At 36.2% G+C, this 15,506-nt stretch overlaps 1 protein-coding gene across 1 annotated transcript; it reads left to right on the top strand.

Moving 5' to 3' along the window:
- The first annotated feature begins 287 nt into the window (after nt 1-287).
- On the top strand, nt 288-3,937 carry EIF3E (eukaryotic translation initiation factor 3E). Its single transcript, XM_022032210.2, has 8 exons — nt 288-568; nt 643-797; nt 1,418-1,645; nt 1,727-1,848; nt 1,959-2,178; nt 2,355-2,497; nt 3,232-3,369; nt 3,572-3,937. The coding sequence occupies exons 1-8, from the start codon at nt 361-363 to the stop codon at nt 3,681-3,683; spliced, it is 1,326 nt and encodes a 441-aa protein (XP_021887902.2). The 5' UTR covers nt 288-360; the 3' UTR covers nt 3,684-3,937.
- Nucleotides 3,938-15,506: the final 11,569 nt, after the last annotated feature.

Below are 15,506 nucleotides of genomic sequence, written 5' to 3'. Positions count from 1 at the left end.
TATAAACTTTAACATGCATTATCTTATAAACCCTTTAATTATTGAAATTATTCACGATTTTTCTTCATACTTCGTTTTCAAAATTGAAAGGAATCATTGACTAATTAATAATATTTTTAAATATTAAATTTTTATCACTACTACAAAATTTCCAAAATTAAAATTGTACAAAATTAATAATTTTTATTATTTTCATAAATTATGGAATAAAGTTGAGCCCACCGTAAAGCCCATACTCTTTTATTTAGGGCCTGTTTCTGTACGTGTCCTTTTTCCAATTCTTCTCTCTTTATCTTCCCCGCTGGTCCTCTTCTGTGTAACTGAACTAATCTAGGGTTAGAGCGAGCACCAGCTGAAAGCATGGCAACTCACGACCTGACCCCTAGGGTGGCGCCGAACCTGGACAGACATCTAGTGTTCCCCCTTCTGGAGTTCCTTCAAGAGCGCCAGCTATATCCAGATGAGCAGATCCTCAAATCGAAGATCGAGCTTTTGAACAAGACAAACATGGTCGACTACGCCATGGACATTCACAAGAGTCTCTATCACACAGAAGATGTTCCCCAAGGTCTCTCCCTCGTATGTGTATTCGTGTGTTCGTTTATTTATGTTTTGTTTGTAACAAAAATTGGCTATTAACAGATATGGTTGAGAGGAGGGCAGAGGTGGTTGCAAGGCTTAAGGCCTTGGAGGAGGCGGCGGCGCCTCTCGTAGCTTTTCTTCAGAACGCAAATGCTGTTCAGGAGCTAAGGGCTGATAAGCAGTACAATCTTCAAATGCTCAAGGATCGTTACCAGGTTTCTCTTTTTCTATTTTAGTTTATTAAGAATTGTTTTCTTCCTGTCACGTTTTTGCTGAATTTATACTGAATGAATTTGTGTTTTTTTAAGATTCCTCTTTATCCCAGCTTTTTATGTTAGGTGGTAATGACATGTGAATTTTTAAACTTGTTATTTTAGGTGGAATGTTTATTGTAGCCTGAAATTATTAAGTATTCAATCTTGTTAACTTGGTGATGAAAGATTTCAAAGTTGCTTACATCTAGTTTCTTCATTTTGTGACGTCTTATGGAATCTATATAAGCTAGCTGATCTATCTTCCTCAGTGGCTTTGCAAGCTTCAGAATTGTTGTATATGTGTGCTTGATTAAGAAAATTAAGATTATATGATTCTGCACAGTTTTGACGAAGATTTATATTTGGATGGGCTTTGTATCCGTCTCTTAAAATTGAATTCTGATGTCGAAAGTTAGTGACTTGACCTGTATCGATCAGAGACATTATTGATTGATTTTTGTTGTTATGTCAAGTAAGATACAACTAATTATTTAGGTGAAAGAGAGAAGTTTTGTTTCTATCTAGCTCTGTCTCTTTCCCTTATTGATGGTTTTAGCTCTAACTATATATTGTATATTCAGATTGGACCCGAGCAGATAGAAGCACTATATCAGTATGCCAAATTCCAGTTTGAATGTGGCAACTACTCAGGTGCTGCTGATTATCTGTATCAGTATAGGGCTTTGTGCACTAACAGTGAAAGAAGTCTGAGTGCATTGTGGGGAAAGCTTGCAGCTGAGATATTAATGCAAAATTGGGACATAGCCCTTGAGGAACTAAACCGATTGAAGGAAATTATTGACTCAAAGGTTCTTGTTTCTCTGCAATAATGTGATATCAATTTTACTTCTATTATGCAATCTGTTTATACCTAGTGATTTTTGTTGCAGAGTTTCTCATCACCATTGAATCATGTGCAAAGTAGAATATGGTTGATGCACTGGAGTCTCTTCATTTTTTTCAACCATGATAATGGAAGAACACAAATAATTGATCTGTTTAATCAGGACAAGTATGTCTTCTGAATTGCTATCCTGCTTATTTATAAGTGTTGGATTCTCTTGATTAATTCTTTTTATTAAATCTGGAGCATCTTTTTGGTCGCTTGGGTTCTTTTTTCAGGTATCTAAATGCTATTCAAACCAGTGCACCCCATCTTCTGCGTTACCTTGCTACAGCATTTATTGTCAATAAAAGGAGGAGGCCTCAGTTCAAAGATTTTATTAAAGTTATTCAGCAAGAGCAGCATTCATACAAAGATCCAATCACAGAGTTTTTAGCATGTGTTTATGTCAATTATGACTTTGATGGGGCACAAAAGAAAATGAGGGAGTGTGAAGAAGTAAGTTATCCTTGACCTTAATTTGACTCTTTTGTGAGAAGGTTTATACTTTCCAAGTAGCATGGTTTATTAGAAATTCTCTTTGGCTTCTAGATTGGAGTGCCAAAAGAAAACTAGCTACTGTGCTACTGGCTCAAAACATGTGCACAGCACCCTAACTTATTACTGTGATGTAGGTCATATTAAATGATCCCTTCCTCGGCAAGCGAATTGAAGATGGTAACTTTTCTACTGTCCCTTTGAGGGATGAATTCCTCGAAAATGCTCGGCTTTTTATCTTTGAGACCTATTGTCGAATTCATCAGCGCATTGACATGGGGTGAGTGTTTGCTGTCTGAAATTGATTTTTGCTTGGCTTGACACGTAGATATGTTATTTTGGGATGGATCAAATTCTATGTTGAGCATGGGGGTTTTTTCAGTAGCATATCCTTGCATTGGATTTTGGGTTTGTTCACTACCATGCCTTTGTACTATCCAATAACTAACTGAATATCTATTTTTAGTTGTCAAAAAGTAGGATTGTTAGGTGTCTCTGTCGCTAATTATTGATGAAAGTCCCTTTATGATATTTTTTATTTGAACCTTGTGAATTTGGTAGGATTTTCAATTTAGAAGTCTTAAACCATTTTCTTTCTTTGTGTAAAAAACTTATTTTTATATCCACTGCTTTACGTTGCACCTTCATTTTGCACCCTGAGGAAGAGAACCCTACCTTCAATGCTAAGGTTTGGATATTGACTTGGTCTACGAATGTTTGTGAGATATTTTGTAGGATTTGTTTTCTGTTTGATTGTTTCTCTATTTTGAGCTACCAAAGCATTTAGCATACATTTCCTATTCTATATGGGATAATATTTACAATTTCCTCCAAAAAAATTGTCAGTTATCACAAGTTCATAAAATCAGGTTATATCAATACTATCGAGAAACTATGTATTTTCTCTACAATAGAAGACAGTACTTTTTGTTGTAGTTTTCTGAAGTAGATCTTGTTTACATTTCCAATTTCCTCACTGTGCTAATGCCACTTTATTTGCTTTTTTATTGGCAGAGTCCTTGCTGAGAAGTTGAATTTGAATTATGAGGAAGCTGAGAGATGGATTGTGAATCTTATCCGAGGCTCAAAACTAGATGCCAAGATTGATTCAAAGACAGGAACTGTTGTCATGGAGCCAAATCATCCCAATGTGTAAGATTATAGTTGTTATATTCAACACTTTGGTACTCTTATCTTGTGTTAAATATTGACCTTTTGCATAAAACAATCTTGACCATACGTATTACTCCCTTGTGAGAACACTTGTCTTCCATTCCACCTATCCCCGATTTCATTTGTATGCTTGTGTGTTTAACTAGCTGTCACAAACCAGAAATAATTTATCGTAATGCAGGTACGAGCAATTGATTGACCATACTAAGGCAATGTCTGGGCGTACTTACAAGTTAGTCAGTCAGCTGCTAGAGCACGCACAGACACACGCACAGACACAGGCTTCTCGATAACTTTGCCGATGAATTCAGGTAGGTATTTCATTGAATTTTGAGTATCTGGAGATTGCTTTCCCTTGCCAACGAGTATAGGTCGAAAATTAGATAAATTCTACTTTTGTAAGAATTCTCAAATGTGAGCTAAAGCAGTCATTAGTTTTGAAAATTTATTTACTTTTATGTCAAAAGAGCTCGACATTAGCTTTTTTGTATTTGCAAAGTTTAGAATCTGTCTTGTGTTTGAATGGGTACATGAATACTTTTCTTTAGCCTTATTTTGCTTCTACTTTTGTTTATATGTAGATTCCATTAATTTGATAATGACCATTTTCAGACGATTTTATTGGATGATCCTCTGAGTTGCTTTTGCCTTTCAGATTTATATTTATTTGTGATATTGACATGTTTTAGAATGTTTAATGGAGCTTTGGGCTGTGTTTGGAATAAGAGATTTTTCTTTTGTTATCTTTATTTGGAAATATATATTTATTTCAAATATTTAGGGGGAAAGTAATAAAAAATGTTTTTAAATAATTTTAAATTTTTCAGAAATTTAATTTAATTTATTATTTAAGGAAAGTCCGTTTTAAAATAAATGTAACTCTAAAAAAAAATTTTACTAACTAAAATTATTTGATATTTAATTTTTATTTTACAAAATATATTAGTTTTAAATTCATAATAATAAAATTATGATGACATATTTTATAATTTTTATTACTTATAAAAATAATATACTAATTGTAACAGGCTTAAAAATATTTGTCTTTAATTTTTATTCATTTTTTTTCTTATTTTAGTTTTTAATTTTTAAAGTATGTTCTTCAAAACTTAATTTTTTAATTACCTTTTTAATTTAGTCATGATGTCAAATAATTTTTGCTAAAATTAAACTAGTTTCCGCATATTTGGTTATGGAAACCTGTAAAGATAACAAGAAACTATTTATATAAAAGGCCACAATTTTATTAATAATTCGATAAACATCAGAATCAATTAATAATACTTATAAATAAGATTTTTATTAAATTACTGATTAAAATATAATATAAATTGGATTACTAATTAAAACAAGATTTTTTTCTCTTAAAAAAATCCATGTGTAATAATCAAAGTTTAATGTGGTAATATATTTGATTATTTTAAAAGAAAAAACTGCTAGAAAAATTATATTCATATCAAAATTAAATTTCAAAATGTTAGACAGCAAAATGAATTTAGATGAAAGAGAATTCGAAGTTTCTGTATTTTATTTTTGGTGCAAGTTTATACTTAATTGTTATAAAAAAAAGAGTATATAATATTAGAATAATAATACTTTTTAAATTAACAGATCTCTAAATCTAAACTTACAATCTCGTACTGAATTAATGAGAAATGTAACTAGAAACACTTTTATATCCATCGCAGAAGAATTTGTTACATTTTACGGTAAAATCTTTCGAATCAACATGATATCTAAAAAATAGTTTTTTCTGGTAACGAGATTTCAAAAAAATAGAATCATAATCAGATAATTCGGGGACCATATGTAATAATTAGGTCTGAAAAACGATCCGAGATAAATTTTGTATTCTTTAATTATTAATTTAAAATAATTTATTAATTTAATTTAGTTTTATTTAAGTGAATTTTTGAAAAAAAAATGAATTAGGGATGAGATTGAAAATAATTTTGAAAAAATTGAGTGAAAATTTAGGTTGTATGGGTATTTTTGAAAGAAAAATTGAAAATAAAGGAGTTAAAGTGTAAATAGAAAAAGTTCGGTCATGTAGGATCGCCCAGTCAGCAGCTTCGAGGAATCGGAGTGCGTCGTGTGGCAAGGCGCGCTGATGTCGGTGCCACGCGGGCGATCCGCGAGCCCTGCGATCGGACGATCTATGATCGATCTCCCGTGCGTGGACGACCTGGATTTGTTTCCTTCTTAGGCGCGATTGGACAGTTGAGATTATTTGCGATGAACGATCCATATTCGTTTCCTCTTTATGCGCGATCAGACGGACGAGATTGATTACGATGAACGGCTCAGATCAACACAGAATGGTTATAAATATTTCGCATCACACGGAAACCTAAACCATGGCCACCAGCCCCTGCTGGAGAAGAAGAACTAGATGCCAGAGAAGGAGGTCGACTGCCGACCACCGCAGTACTGGAGCCACTACCGACTGCCAAAAAAGATAAAAATTCCCCTTACTCACTCGGAATTCGATTCCGTGTACCTCTGGAGCTAAATTGGAGCAAAAGGGACAGCGGGTGAGCCGAAAACCACGAGCAAAGTCCGGCGGAGCCGCCGCAGCTAAAATTCCAAAATCACTTCGATGAGCCACTTTTCGATTCCCGTTTCATGTGATTTTTCGATTATTGTGTTCACCGTCATTTTCTGTGCAAAGTAGCCAAAGAAAGAGCCTCAGCCGCGAAGGAGGACCGACGGAGCCATCACACCCAGAGGTTCATCAGCTAGTAGGTTCGATTTTTTTGTGATTTTCTGATCAATCGAGGCCCCTAACGTGCTTTTCTGCAAGGATACGGCCAAATCGGCCAGGCTGAGGCGAACCACCGCTGTGCCGGAACTCCAAAATTGGCCGAAAAAAATTATGGACACCGATTTTGGACTTTTTGAGTATTTTTTAGGTATATGACAAGTTTTTTGAATTTCTATAAACAAGATTCAGGAAACTTAGTACATGTAGGAGGTGTGATAGACTGTGCGACGTCTCGAAACACTGATTCGAGTAAAAATCTCTTACCCTATTCTCCATTACGGTAAATTGAGACTTAACGATGTATAATTTTGTATTTTGTGAAAAATTAGAAAATTCTAAAAATAATTACAAGTTATTAGTGGGGCCAGAATCGGTTAGTTCACAATTATCTTGATTCCTGTTTATTTTTTTGTACTGTTCTACTTGCTTGATTTTCGTATAGTATATGTTCTTAATTTATAGTTCCATAGTTTTATCAACTTATCTTGTTATTTTGTTTATATACCGTTAGCATGAATGTAGTTTAATTGATGTGTGAATGTGATATGAGATATTGATATGAGTTTATTGGTTGTTTATTGATAAAATCTGTATGTGAAAGACTTGCTGGTTACCCAAGGAAAGGGTGGACGGATGGACTCGGTACATAAAAAACCCTATCGTTAATGTTATTTCAGTCGAATGGGGTTGAAAAGTCCTTTACTAGAAAGGTTTGAAAGATATTGTTCACTCTCATATCGGACGGGGTATCGAGGCAATGGAATATTTGCGCCCATTATCGGACGGGGTATGGGAACGGTTTGTAACACCCAAATTTTTTATTTTATTTTTATCGGAATTATTTTGATTTTATTTTATTTTAATAATTAATTTATTAGGTAATAATTATGTGGTTTTAATTTAATTTAATTTAATTTAATAGAAATAAAAATAATGATAATGATAAAAAGGGGTAAAATTATTTTTTGGATTTAATTGAAAATGATTTTGGAAAAAAGGATGAAAAATTGGATTTTAGGGATGTTTTTAAAAAGAAAATCGAAAACCAGGGGTCAAAATGCAATTTAAAAAAATTACACCAAGTCAGCAGCCACGTCAGCAACTCGGTTAGCAGCTTCGGTTAACCAGGACACGCCGCGTGGCAGAGACGCTGACGCGGGAAGACCACGCGGAACGGGCCATGTGGGCAATCCGCGTACGCGTGATCGGACGGCTGAGATCTGTTCCCGCGCGCACGGACGACCCAGATCAAACGCGCAAATGGACGACCCAGATTGCACGCGTGCGGACAGACCAGATTGAATCACGTACGGACGGCCCAGATCGCATCGCGATGGACGACCCAGATTCATTTCTAATTTAATCACGATCGGACGGTCCAGATTAAATCGTGATGGACGGCTCAAATTAAAAGGGGAGGGTTATAAATAATCTCATCCACACCCAACTCCAAACCCTAGCCACCAGAGCCCTCGCCGGAGAAGAAAGCCCAGCCACCAGAGGAACCAACCGCCGCCACCCACCGGAGCACTTTTCGGTCGCCAAACGAGGTAAAATTTCTCCCTTTAGCTCGGATTTCGATGCTGAACCCCCCTGTGGCCAAATTGGAGCCAAACGACCGGCCAATTAGCCAAAAAATGCCGCCGAAGCCTAGCGGCGCCGCCGCGGGTTTTCTCAATTTTTGCCTCCGATGAGGCCCGTCCCGTTTCCCATTCGATGTAATGTTTATACCACTATCACCACCATCCTTTTCTCTACAGGTTGATCGGAGCAAAATACCAAATCGTGACTCGCGCCGGAGGAGCCGCCGCACCCGAGAGGTCCGCCACCGGTAAGTCTCGATTTTTTGAGCTTTTTCGGTCCACCGAGGGCCTTACGTGTGTTTTATCACAGGAACCATTGCAAGTTTGGCCGAAAACGGCTGGAAACAGCCAACCCGAGGCGGATTATCGCTGCAAGCGGCGGCGCCATCGTCGAAGCATGGCGGAGCCGCCATGCCAGAATTTCAAAATTGGCCGAATAGGCCCTGGGTCTGATTTGAGGTTTTTGGGGACATGTGCAGGTACTGGAAATGTGTTTCAATTTTCGGAGAAAAATTTTGGGAATCTAGGGATTGCCCGTAGCCGTAGTGAGAACCCCATTTCAGACTCCGAAACAAGTAAGTATCCCTCACCCTATTTTCTATCATGGTATTAAAGCTTAATAAATGATAAAACGATATTTTATGAATTAATAGATATATATATATAATTAATTAAGATTGCTAATGGGGCCCGAACCTGATGTATTTGTCGGTCAGTTCCTGTTTGATTTATTTATAGTCTAAATGCAGTATAGTATCTGATTTATTTATTCTGTGGCTTCGTATGCATGATTCACTGTTTAATTTATTATGGGTTGATTATTGTGAACCCGATGTTATGTTTGCCTGGTTTGGTGTTCGTTACTAGTTTACGTATTCATGTTTGATTGGGTAATTGAGACTAAGAACAAATAAGAATAGGATTGATCTGATAAATGGATAGGTTAACAGCCTCACTAGACATCCTGAGAGATGGTGTACGGACCGGGTCCATAGGAGACCCTACCGGGAACATTGTCTCTCATACCGGACGGGGTATGGAGACTTTAAATATTTTGGCGCTCATACCGGATGGGGTATAGGGACGGCCCGCTTCACCCTCATACCGGACAGGGTATTGAGGTTTATTATTTTGGTGCCCATACCGGACGGGTTATGGGGACGACCCTGGAATTAAGTTGTTAAAATAAATAGTTCACGTGTGGCGGGAACCCCTATGGATCCCCATGGATACTGGTGGGCTGGTGAAAGAGAAAATTTGTTGCTTGATGATTGAAATATTAAAAGTATGATATGTGTTATGTTACAGAGTGCGTATGATTTCATAATATTATAATGTTAATTATTTTCATAAGTTGTTTTCATGAATCTCACTGAGATAAGTGGACAGTAAAGGGTTTTATTATTGATAAATGAATTTGTTATAAATTATGCTCCATTAGTCGTTTTTGTTTTCTACCAACCTTTACTTCTGTGACAGTGAGATAGTGTGACATCTTTACTAGGCTAGTGTAGCTTATTCCTTACTTAACCATTTTAGATCAGGAGGACTTGGTTCCCGAGCCCGTTCCGCAGGAAGATGGCGAATAGAAGCCTAAAGATTTATTAATTTTCCTTATAGTATTCATTCATAATATTTCCTTTAGTTAGTTTATTCTTTCATATCTTTAATACGTTTTGATTATTGTGTAAGGGATGTTAATCATAATCTATTTTATTTCGCTTCCGCACTTAGAATAAATATATACATTTCCTTTTAATTTCTGGGGCCGTTACACGGTTGGTTAATTGTAAAATTGGATATTGAGTCCACGAGTAAGGGGACACCCCTATGGACCCCCAAGGGTACTAGTAAGCAGGTAAGAAAGGAAAGTTATTGCTTCTCATTCTCTTTTGTGTTAAAATGAAAAGTGATATGGATATGGATATTCATAGGTTGTCTTTGAAAAACTCATTATAGTAAGTATTAAACAAATATCTTCAAGTTTCAAATGTATTTAAATAAAGTAAGGGCTCCATTAGTTGTTTTTCTAATTTTTTTTATATCAATTTTTAGTTTTTTGTATTTGTGATTAGTGTGATATTCTTATTGGCCTAGCGTAGCACTATTGCATTAACTATTTTAGATCAAGAGGACTAAGATCCAGATCCCGATCAGTAAGAGGGTTGTGTAACACCTAGATCCGAAAATTGGCCCGGAATAATTTTATGGATTATGAAATATATATATAAATAATTTAAAAAATTCATTTTATTTTAATTTGATTGAATTTTTTAGAAAAACTGAATTAGCAATGAAATTGAAAATAATTTTGGGAAGAAAGGGTTAAAATTTGGGTTCGGAGAATGTTTTTGAAAAAAAAATTTAAAACATGAGGTCAAAGTGCAAATATAAAAAGTTCGATCGTAGACAGTCCAGCGCCACGCGGGAGGCCACGCTAGCAATCTGCATGCCCCGCGATTAGATGATCCAGGATCGATCCTGCGCGCGTGGATGATCTGGATATGTTTCCACCTTAGGCGCGATCGAACGGTCAAGATTAATCATGATGAATGGCCTAGATTAGTTTCCTCCTTAGGCGCGATAGGACGGATGAGATTCATTGCGATGGATAGCTCAGATAAATGCAGAATGGTTATAAATACTTTTCATCACATGAAAACCTAAACCCTACTCACTAGCCATTGTCAGAGAAGAAGAACCAGATGCTGGAGAAGGAGGTCGACCGCCAACCACTACCGTGCTGGAGCCACTGTCGACTGGTAAAAAAGGTAAAATTTTCTCTTACCCGCTCAGAATTTGATTTCGAGTACCACTATGGCCAAATCGGAGTAAGAGAAATGGTGGGTGAGCCAGAAATCACGGGTAATGCCTGGCGGAGCTACTGCGGCTAAAATAAAATCCTTCCGATGAGCCCTTTTTTGATTCCCATTTCATGTGATTTTTCAATCATTGTGCTCACCGTCCTTTTCTGTGCATGGTAGCAGAAGAAGGAACCACAATCGCGAAGGAGGATTGGCGGAGCCGCCGCACCCAGAGGTCCCCCCACTGGTAAGTTTAGTTTTCTTTGAGATTTTTCGGCTAACAAGGGCCCCTAACGTGTTTCTCTACAGGAATACAGCGAAAACCAGTCAAAATAGACCAAAATTGGCTAAAAACCGGCTAGGCCGAGGCGAACTGTTGCCGTGGGCGGCAGAGTACAGCGCGCCTCCGTGCTAGAACCCCAAAGATTAGTCGAAATGAGTTTTGAACATTGATTTTGAATTTTTTGGATATTTTTAGGTGTGTGACGAGTGTTTTGAATTCTACATAAAACTTCAAGGAACTCGGTACTCGTTAGGAGGCGTAGTAGACAGCTCGACATCTCGAAACATCAATCCGGGTAAGGATCCCTCACCCTATTTTTGTTACAATAAATTGAGGCTTAACGATGTATCATTTCATGTTTTATGAAAAGTTAGAAAACCTTAAAGATAATTACAAGTCACTAGTGGAGCCGGAACTGGTTAGTTCACAACTGTCTTGATTTTCGGTTTATTTTCCTGTACTGTACTACTTGCTTGATTTTCGTGTAGTACATGTTCTTAATTTATAGTTTCAATGATTTTATCGACTTATCTGGTTATTTTAGTTATATACTGTCAGCATTGATATAGTTTAATTGATATGTGAATATGATATGAGATATTGGTATGCATTGTTGGTTATTTATTGATGAAATTTTGTATGTGAAAGACCTACTGGGTACCCAGAAAAAAGGCGAACGGACCTTGTACGTAGGGAACTTTATCGTGAACGTTACCTCAGTCGGACAGAACTGAAAAGTCCATTACCGATAAGGTTGTGAAATATAATTCACCCTCATACTGGACGGGATATCGAGTCGATGTAATGTTTGGCACCATTACCGGACGGGTTATGGGGGATGACCAGTTAATTGTGAAAATTAGTTATTGGGTTTACGAGTAGGGCGCCTCTATAGACCTCCAAGGGTACCAGTAAGTAGGTAAGAAAGGAAATTTATTATTTCTTGTTCTCTTATGTGTGAAAGTGAATAGTGATATGGATATACATCTTCGTGGATTGTTTTGAAAAACTCGATACGGTAAGTTTGGAATAAACAATCTTCTTTATATTAAATGAATTTACTCAAAATTAAGTACTCTATTAGTTGTTTTATGATTTTTACTAATCTTCATTTTTTCGTATATGTGATGAACGTGATATTCTTACTGGGTTAGTGTATCTCACCATTTTATTAACTATTTCATATCAAGAGGACCAAGATCTAGATCCCGATTAGTAAGAGGGTTGTTAGTAGTCCACTATCTAGACTCCCTTCAAGTTCTAATGAAAGTTGTTGTAGGATGTTTAGTTATTCGCTTTTCATTTTATTTCTTTAATTTCCATTTATCTTTTAGAAATGACATTCCCGTAATCCTATAGGGCATTCTATATTATTGTGTAAGGAATGTAAACCCTAACTCTATTAATCACTTCCGTATTAAATTTATGAATTTATAGCATACATAGTTTTGAAGTATCAAAATGTGATTTTGATATACGTGTATCACTCATTATGGAAAGAAATTATTCCGAAAGCAATTGCATTATACTAGGCTTCAATCTGGTCGTACATTACCGTTCTGTGTTTGGGTGTATTGGCAAAATGATAAGTGTCTACCCATACATAACCATTCTGTATTCGAGTGTATAGAGAAATAGTTTGATCTGCATGCTGTAACCGTTCTGTGTTCGGGGGGTAGCAGTGTTTCAAGGTACTTATATATGCTGTTTGGTGTTTGGATAGATAGGGAACCAGTAATAAGTATCTGTGCCTATGCATAATGTATGGTAACTGATTGATCCTCCATATTAGTGATGAAATATACAGTGTGAATCTATTTTTTGATTTATTCCTTTATCTTCTGATTTGTATTTATTTTGAAAAGATTATATGACATATATTTTGTTGTGTGTAAAGAAACTATTTATTGCATGTACTATGCTATTATTTCATAATATTGCTTATTGGGATATTTTATCTCATCCCTCTATCACCCTCCGGATACTGAATATACCGGTGCAGAGTGAGCGGTGATATTAAGGTTACTATTTCATACTTTTGTTTAGTAACGTAAGTAAAAAAATTTAGAGCCTCATACATAAGTTTATGTTTTATATTTAAATGATGTAATACTTTTGTGACTCTTCTATTATTAATAAAGTTAAGTTATTTTACTTAACTTGAGTCTATATAATTTAAAAAAGTATGCTCCTATCATTACCCTATAGAACGGGGTGTGGTCCGTGATAAGTGGTATCAGAGCACGATTCTACATCCCTTGAATACGAGGCTTAGGGTTACATTAGACGTAGATAAAGTTGTGAAACATAGAGAAATGTATCCAAATTTGAATTTCATGAATGTAGAAAATGGTAAAGATACCGAGAGAGCAGGCACATCAGATTTTGGAAGACCGAATCGAGCAGAGTCTAGATAGATTTATGTGTATAGTCAAAGGCTTGGCCACAGAAGTAACATAACACGTAGTCCATAGCTAAAGTGCTATAAACGATAATAATTCTAGTACCAGTAACACCTAGCTGGTGGAGGGAAATAATAGAAAACTCATTGAAAGATTTAAGAGAATGAACCTACCATCATTTGTTGGAGCAATTGACCCAATATTAGTCGAACAGTGGATCATAGAGTTAGAGAAGATATTTGATGTTTTCAGCCCCACTTCAGAGTAAAAGGTACAATTAGCCACATTCATGTTCAAGGGAGCTGAAGAACACTGGTGGTGCCTGAAGAAGGGATTGTTGAGGACACCGATCTTTTGGGAAGTATTTCGAGCGACATTCTACAAGAAGTATTTTCTTGACTTTATTCGAGAACAAAAACAAATGGAGTTCCTAAAATTAAAGTGAGGGAATATGAGGCTGGCAGAATATGCAGAAAAGTTTATAGAGCTGGCTCGGTTCATGCCCAACATAGTTACAGATGGAAGTATAAGAGTTAGGAAGTTTCAGAGAGGCCTGCGTAAAGAGATTTGGGATAAAATCTCTGTTCTGAAAATTAATGACTATCAAGAAGCAGTTAAATGAGCCTAGATTACAGAAGGGACTATAAGTCCAGTCTCACAATAAATCCAGTGGGTTCGACCATTCATATCAAATAATAAGAGAAAGGTCTATGAGCCACAATAACTTGATAAAAGGCAAAAACCAGATCTCTTAGTGCCAGTACAAGTGTCAAGACAGATATGCTGCATTGTAGAAAGAACCATGGTAGCAGACCCTACTACAAGTTGACAAATGGATGCTTCAAATGTGGTAGTATTCAATATCGGATTAAAGAGTGTCCTATCAACAAAGAGCATATTAGACCAACAACTCAAGGAAGAGTATATGCCATTACACAATGAGATGCTCAATCCTTTAAGGATGTAATCCAAGGTATGCTCATTATCTCTAGTACCTTGGCTTAAGTTTTAATAGATCTAGGATCTACACACTCTTTTGCATCACATGACTTTACTTAGCATCTGAACATTGAACACTCACCTTTAAAATATGTATTAGTAGTCTCTACCCCAGCCAATAAGGACTTGACCACTAGTACAGTCTACCGAGCATGTATTGTAGAGATTGCTAATAAAGAGTTACCAATAGATCTCATACTCTTAGACATATATGATTTTGATGTCATACTAGCAATGGATTAGTTGACAACATATCATGCCAATATAGATTGTCATGGAAAGATGGTTACTTTTAATATTCCCAATGACAAGGCCTTCAAATTCAAAGGGATTAGCGAGTCCCAAAATTCATGTCTTGTATCTTGCATTCAAGCTCAACGATTACTTGAGAAGGGATGTGCAGAGTATTTGACTTACGTAGTGGAGAATAAAAGTAGAAAAGTCAATCTATAACAGATACCAGTGGTGAAAGAACTTTCTGATATTTTTTCAGAAGATCTTTCAAGTTTACTAGCAGACCGGGAGGTCGAGTTCTTCATTGACTTAATTCCTGGAACGAATCCTATCTCTAAGGCTCCATATCGAATAGTGAAAGCTGAATTAGAGGAACTCAAGAAACAATTGTAGGAATTATTGGATAAGGGTTTCATCAGATCAAATGTATCACCATGGGGAGCTCCAGCACTATTTGTGAATAAGAAGGATGGTAACATGCGACTCTGTAATCGACTATAAGCAACTAAACCAAGTTACCATAAAGAATAAGTATTTGTTGCCTCGTATCGATGATCTATTTGACAAACTTCAAGGAGCCCAACTACTTTCAAAGATTGATCTACATTCTAGATACCATCAATTAAAAATTAAGAAAGAAGATATTCCTAAAACTGCCTTCAGAACTAGGTATGACCACTATGAATTCTTAGTCATGCCTTTTGATCTAACAAATGCTCCTGCAACATTTATTGATTTGACGAACAGAGTCTTATAGCCATTCTTGGATAAGTTTGTCATCGTCTTCATCGATGATATATTGATTTATTCACGGAAGGAGACTGAACATATGAAGCATTTGACAATAATACTTGGGATACTTAGGAAAAAGAAGTTGCATGCCAAGTTTAAAAATGTGAATTTTGATTAAATAAGGTTGTTTTCCTTGAACGTATATTTTCAAAGGACAGGATATCAGTAGATCCAGTTAAAGTAGAAGTAGTAATAAACTGGAAAACGCCTATAACGGTAATCAAAGTCCGAAGTTTTTTCGGTCTAACTGGATAC

Source organism: Carica papaya, chromosome 8 (assembly GCF_054855325.1).
Source record: "Carica papaya isolate Zhongbai chromosome 8, ASM5485532v1, whole genome shotgun sequence".
In the NCBI taxonomy this organism is placed as follows: Eukaryota; Viridiplantae; Streptophyta; class Magnoliopsida; order Brassicales; family Caricaceae; genus Carica; species Carica papaya.
This window is presented reverse-complemented; position numbering and strand designations above follow the sequence as displayed.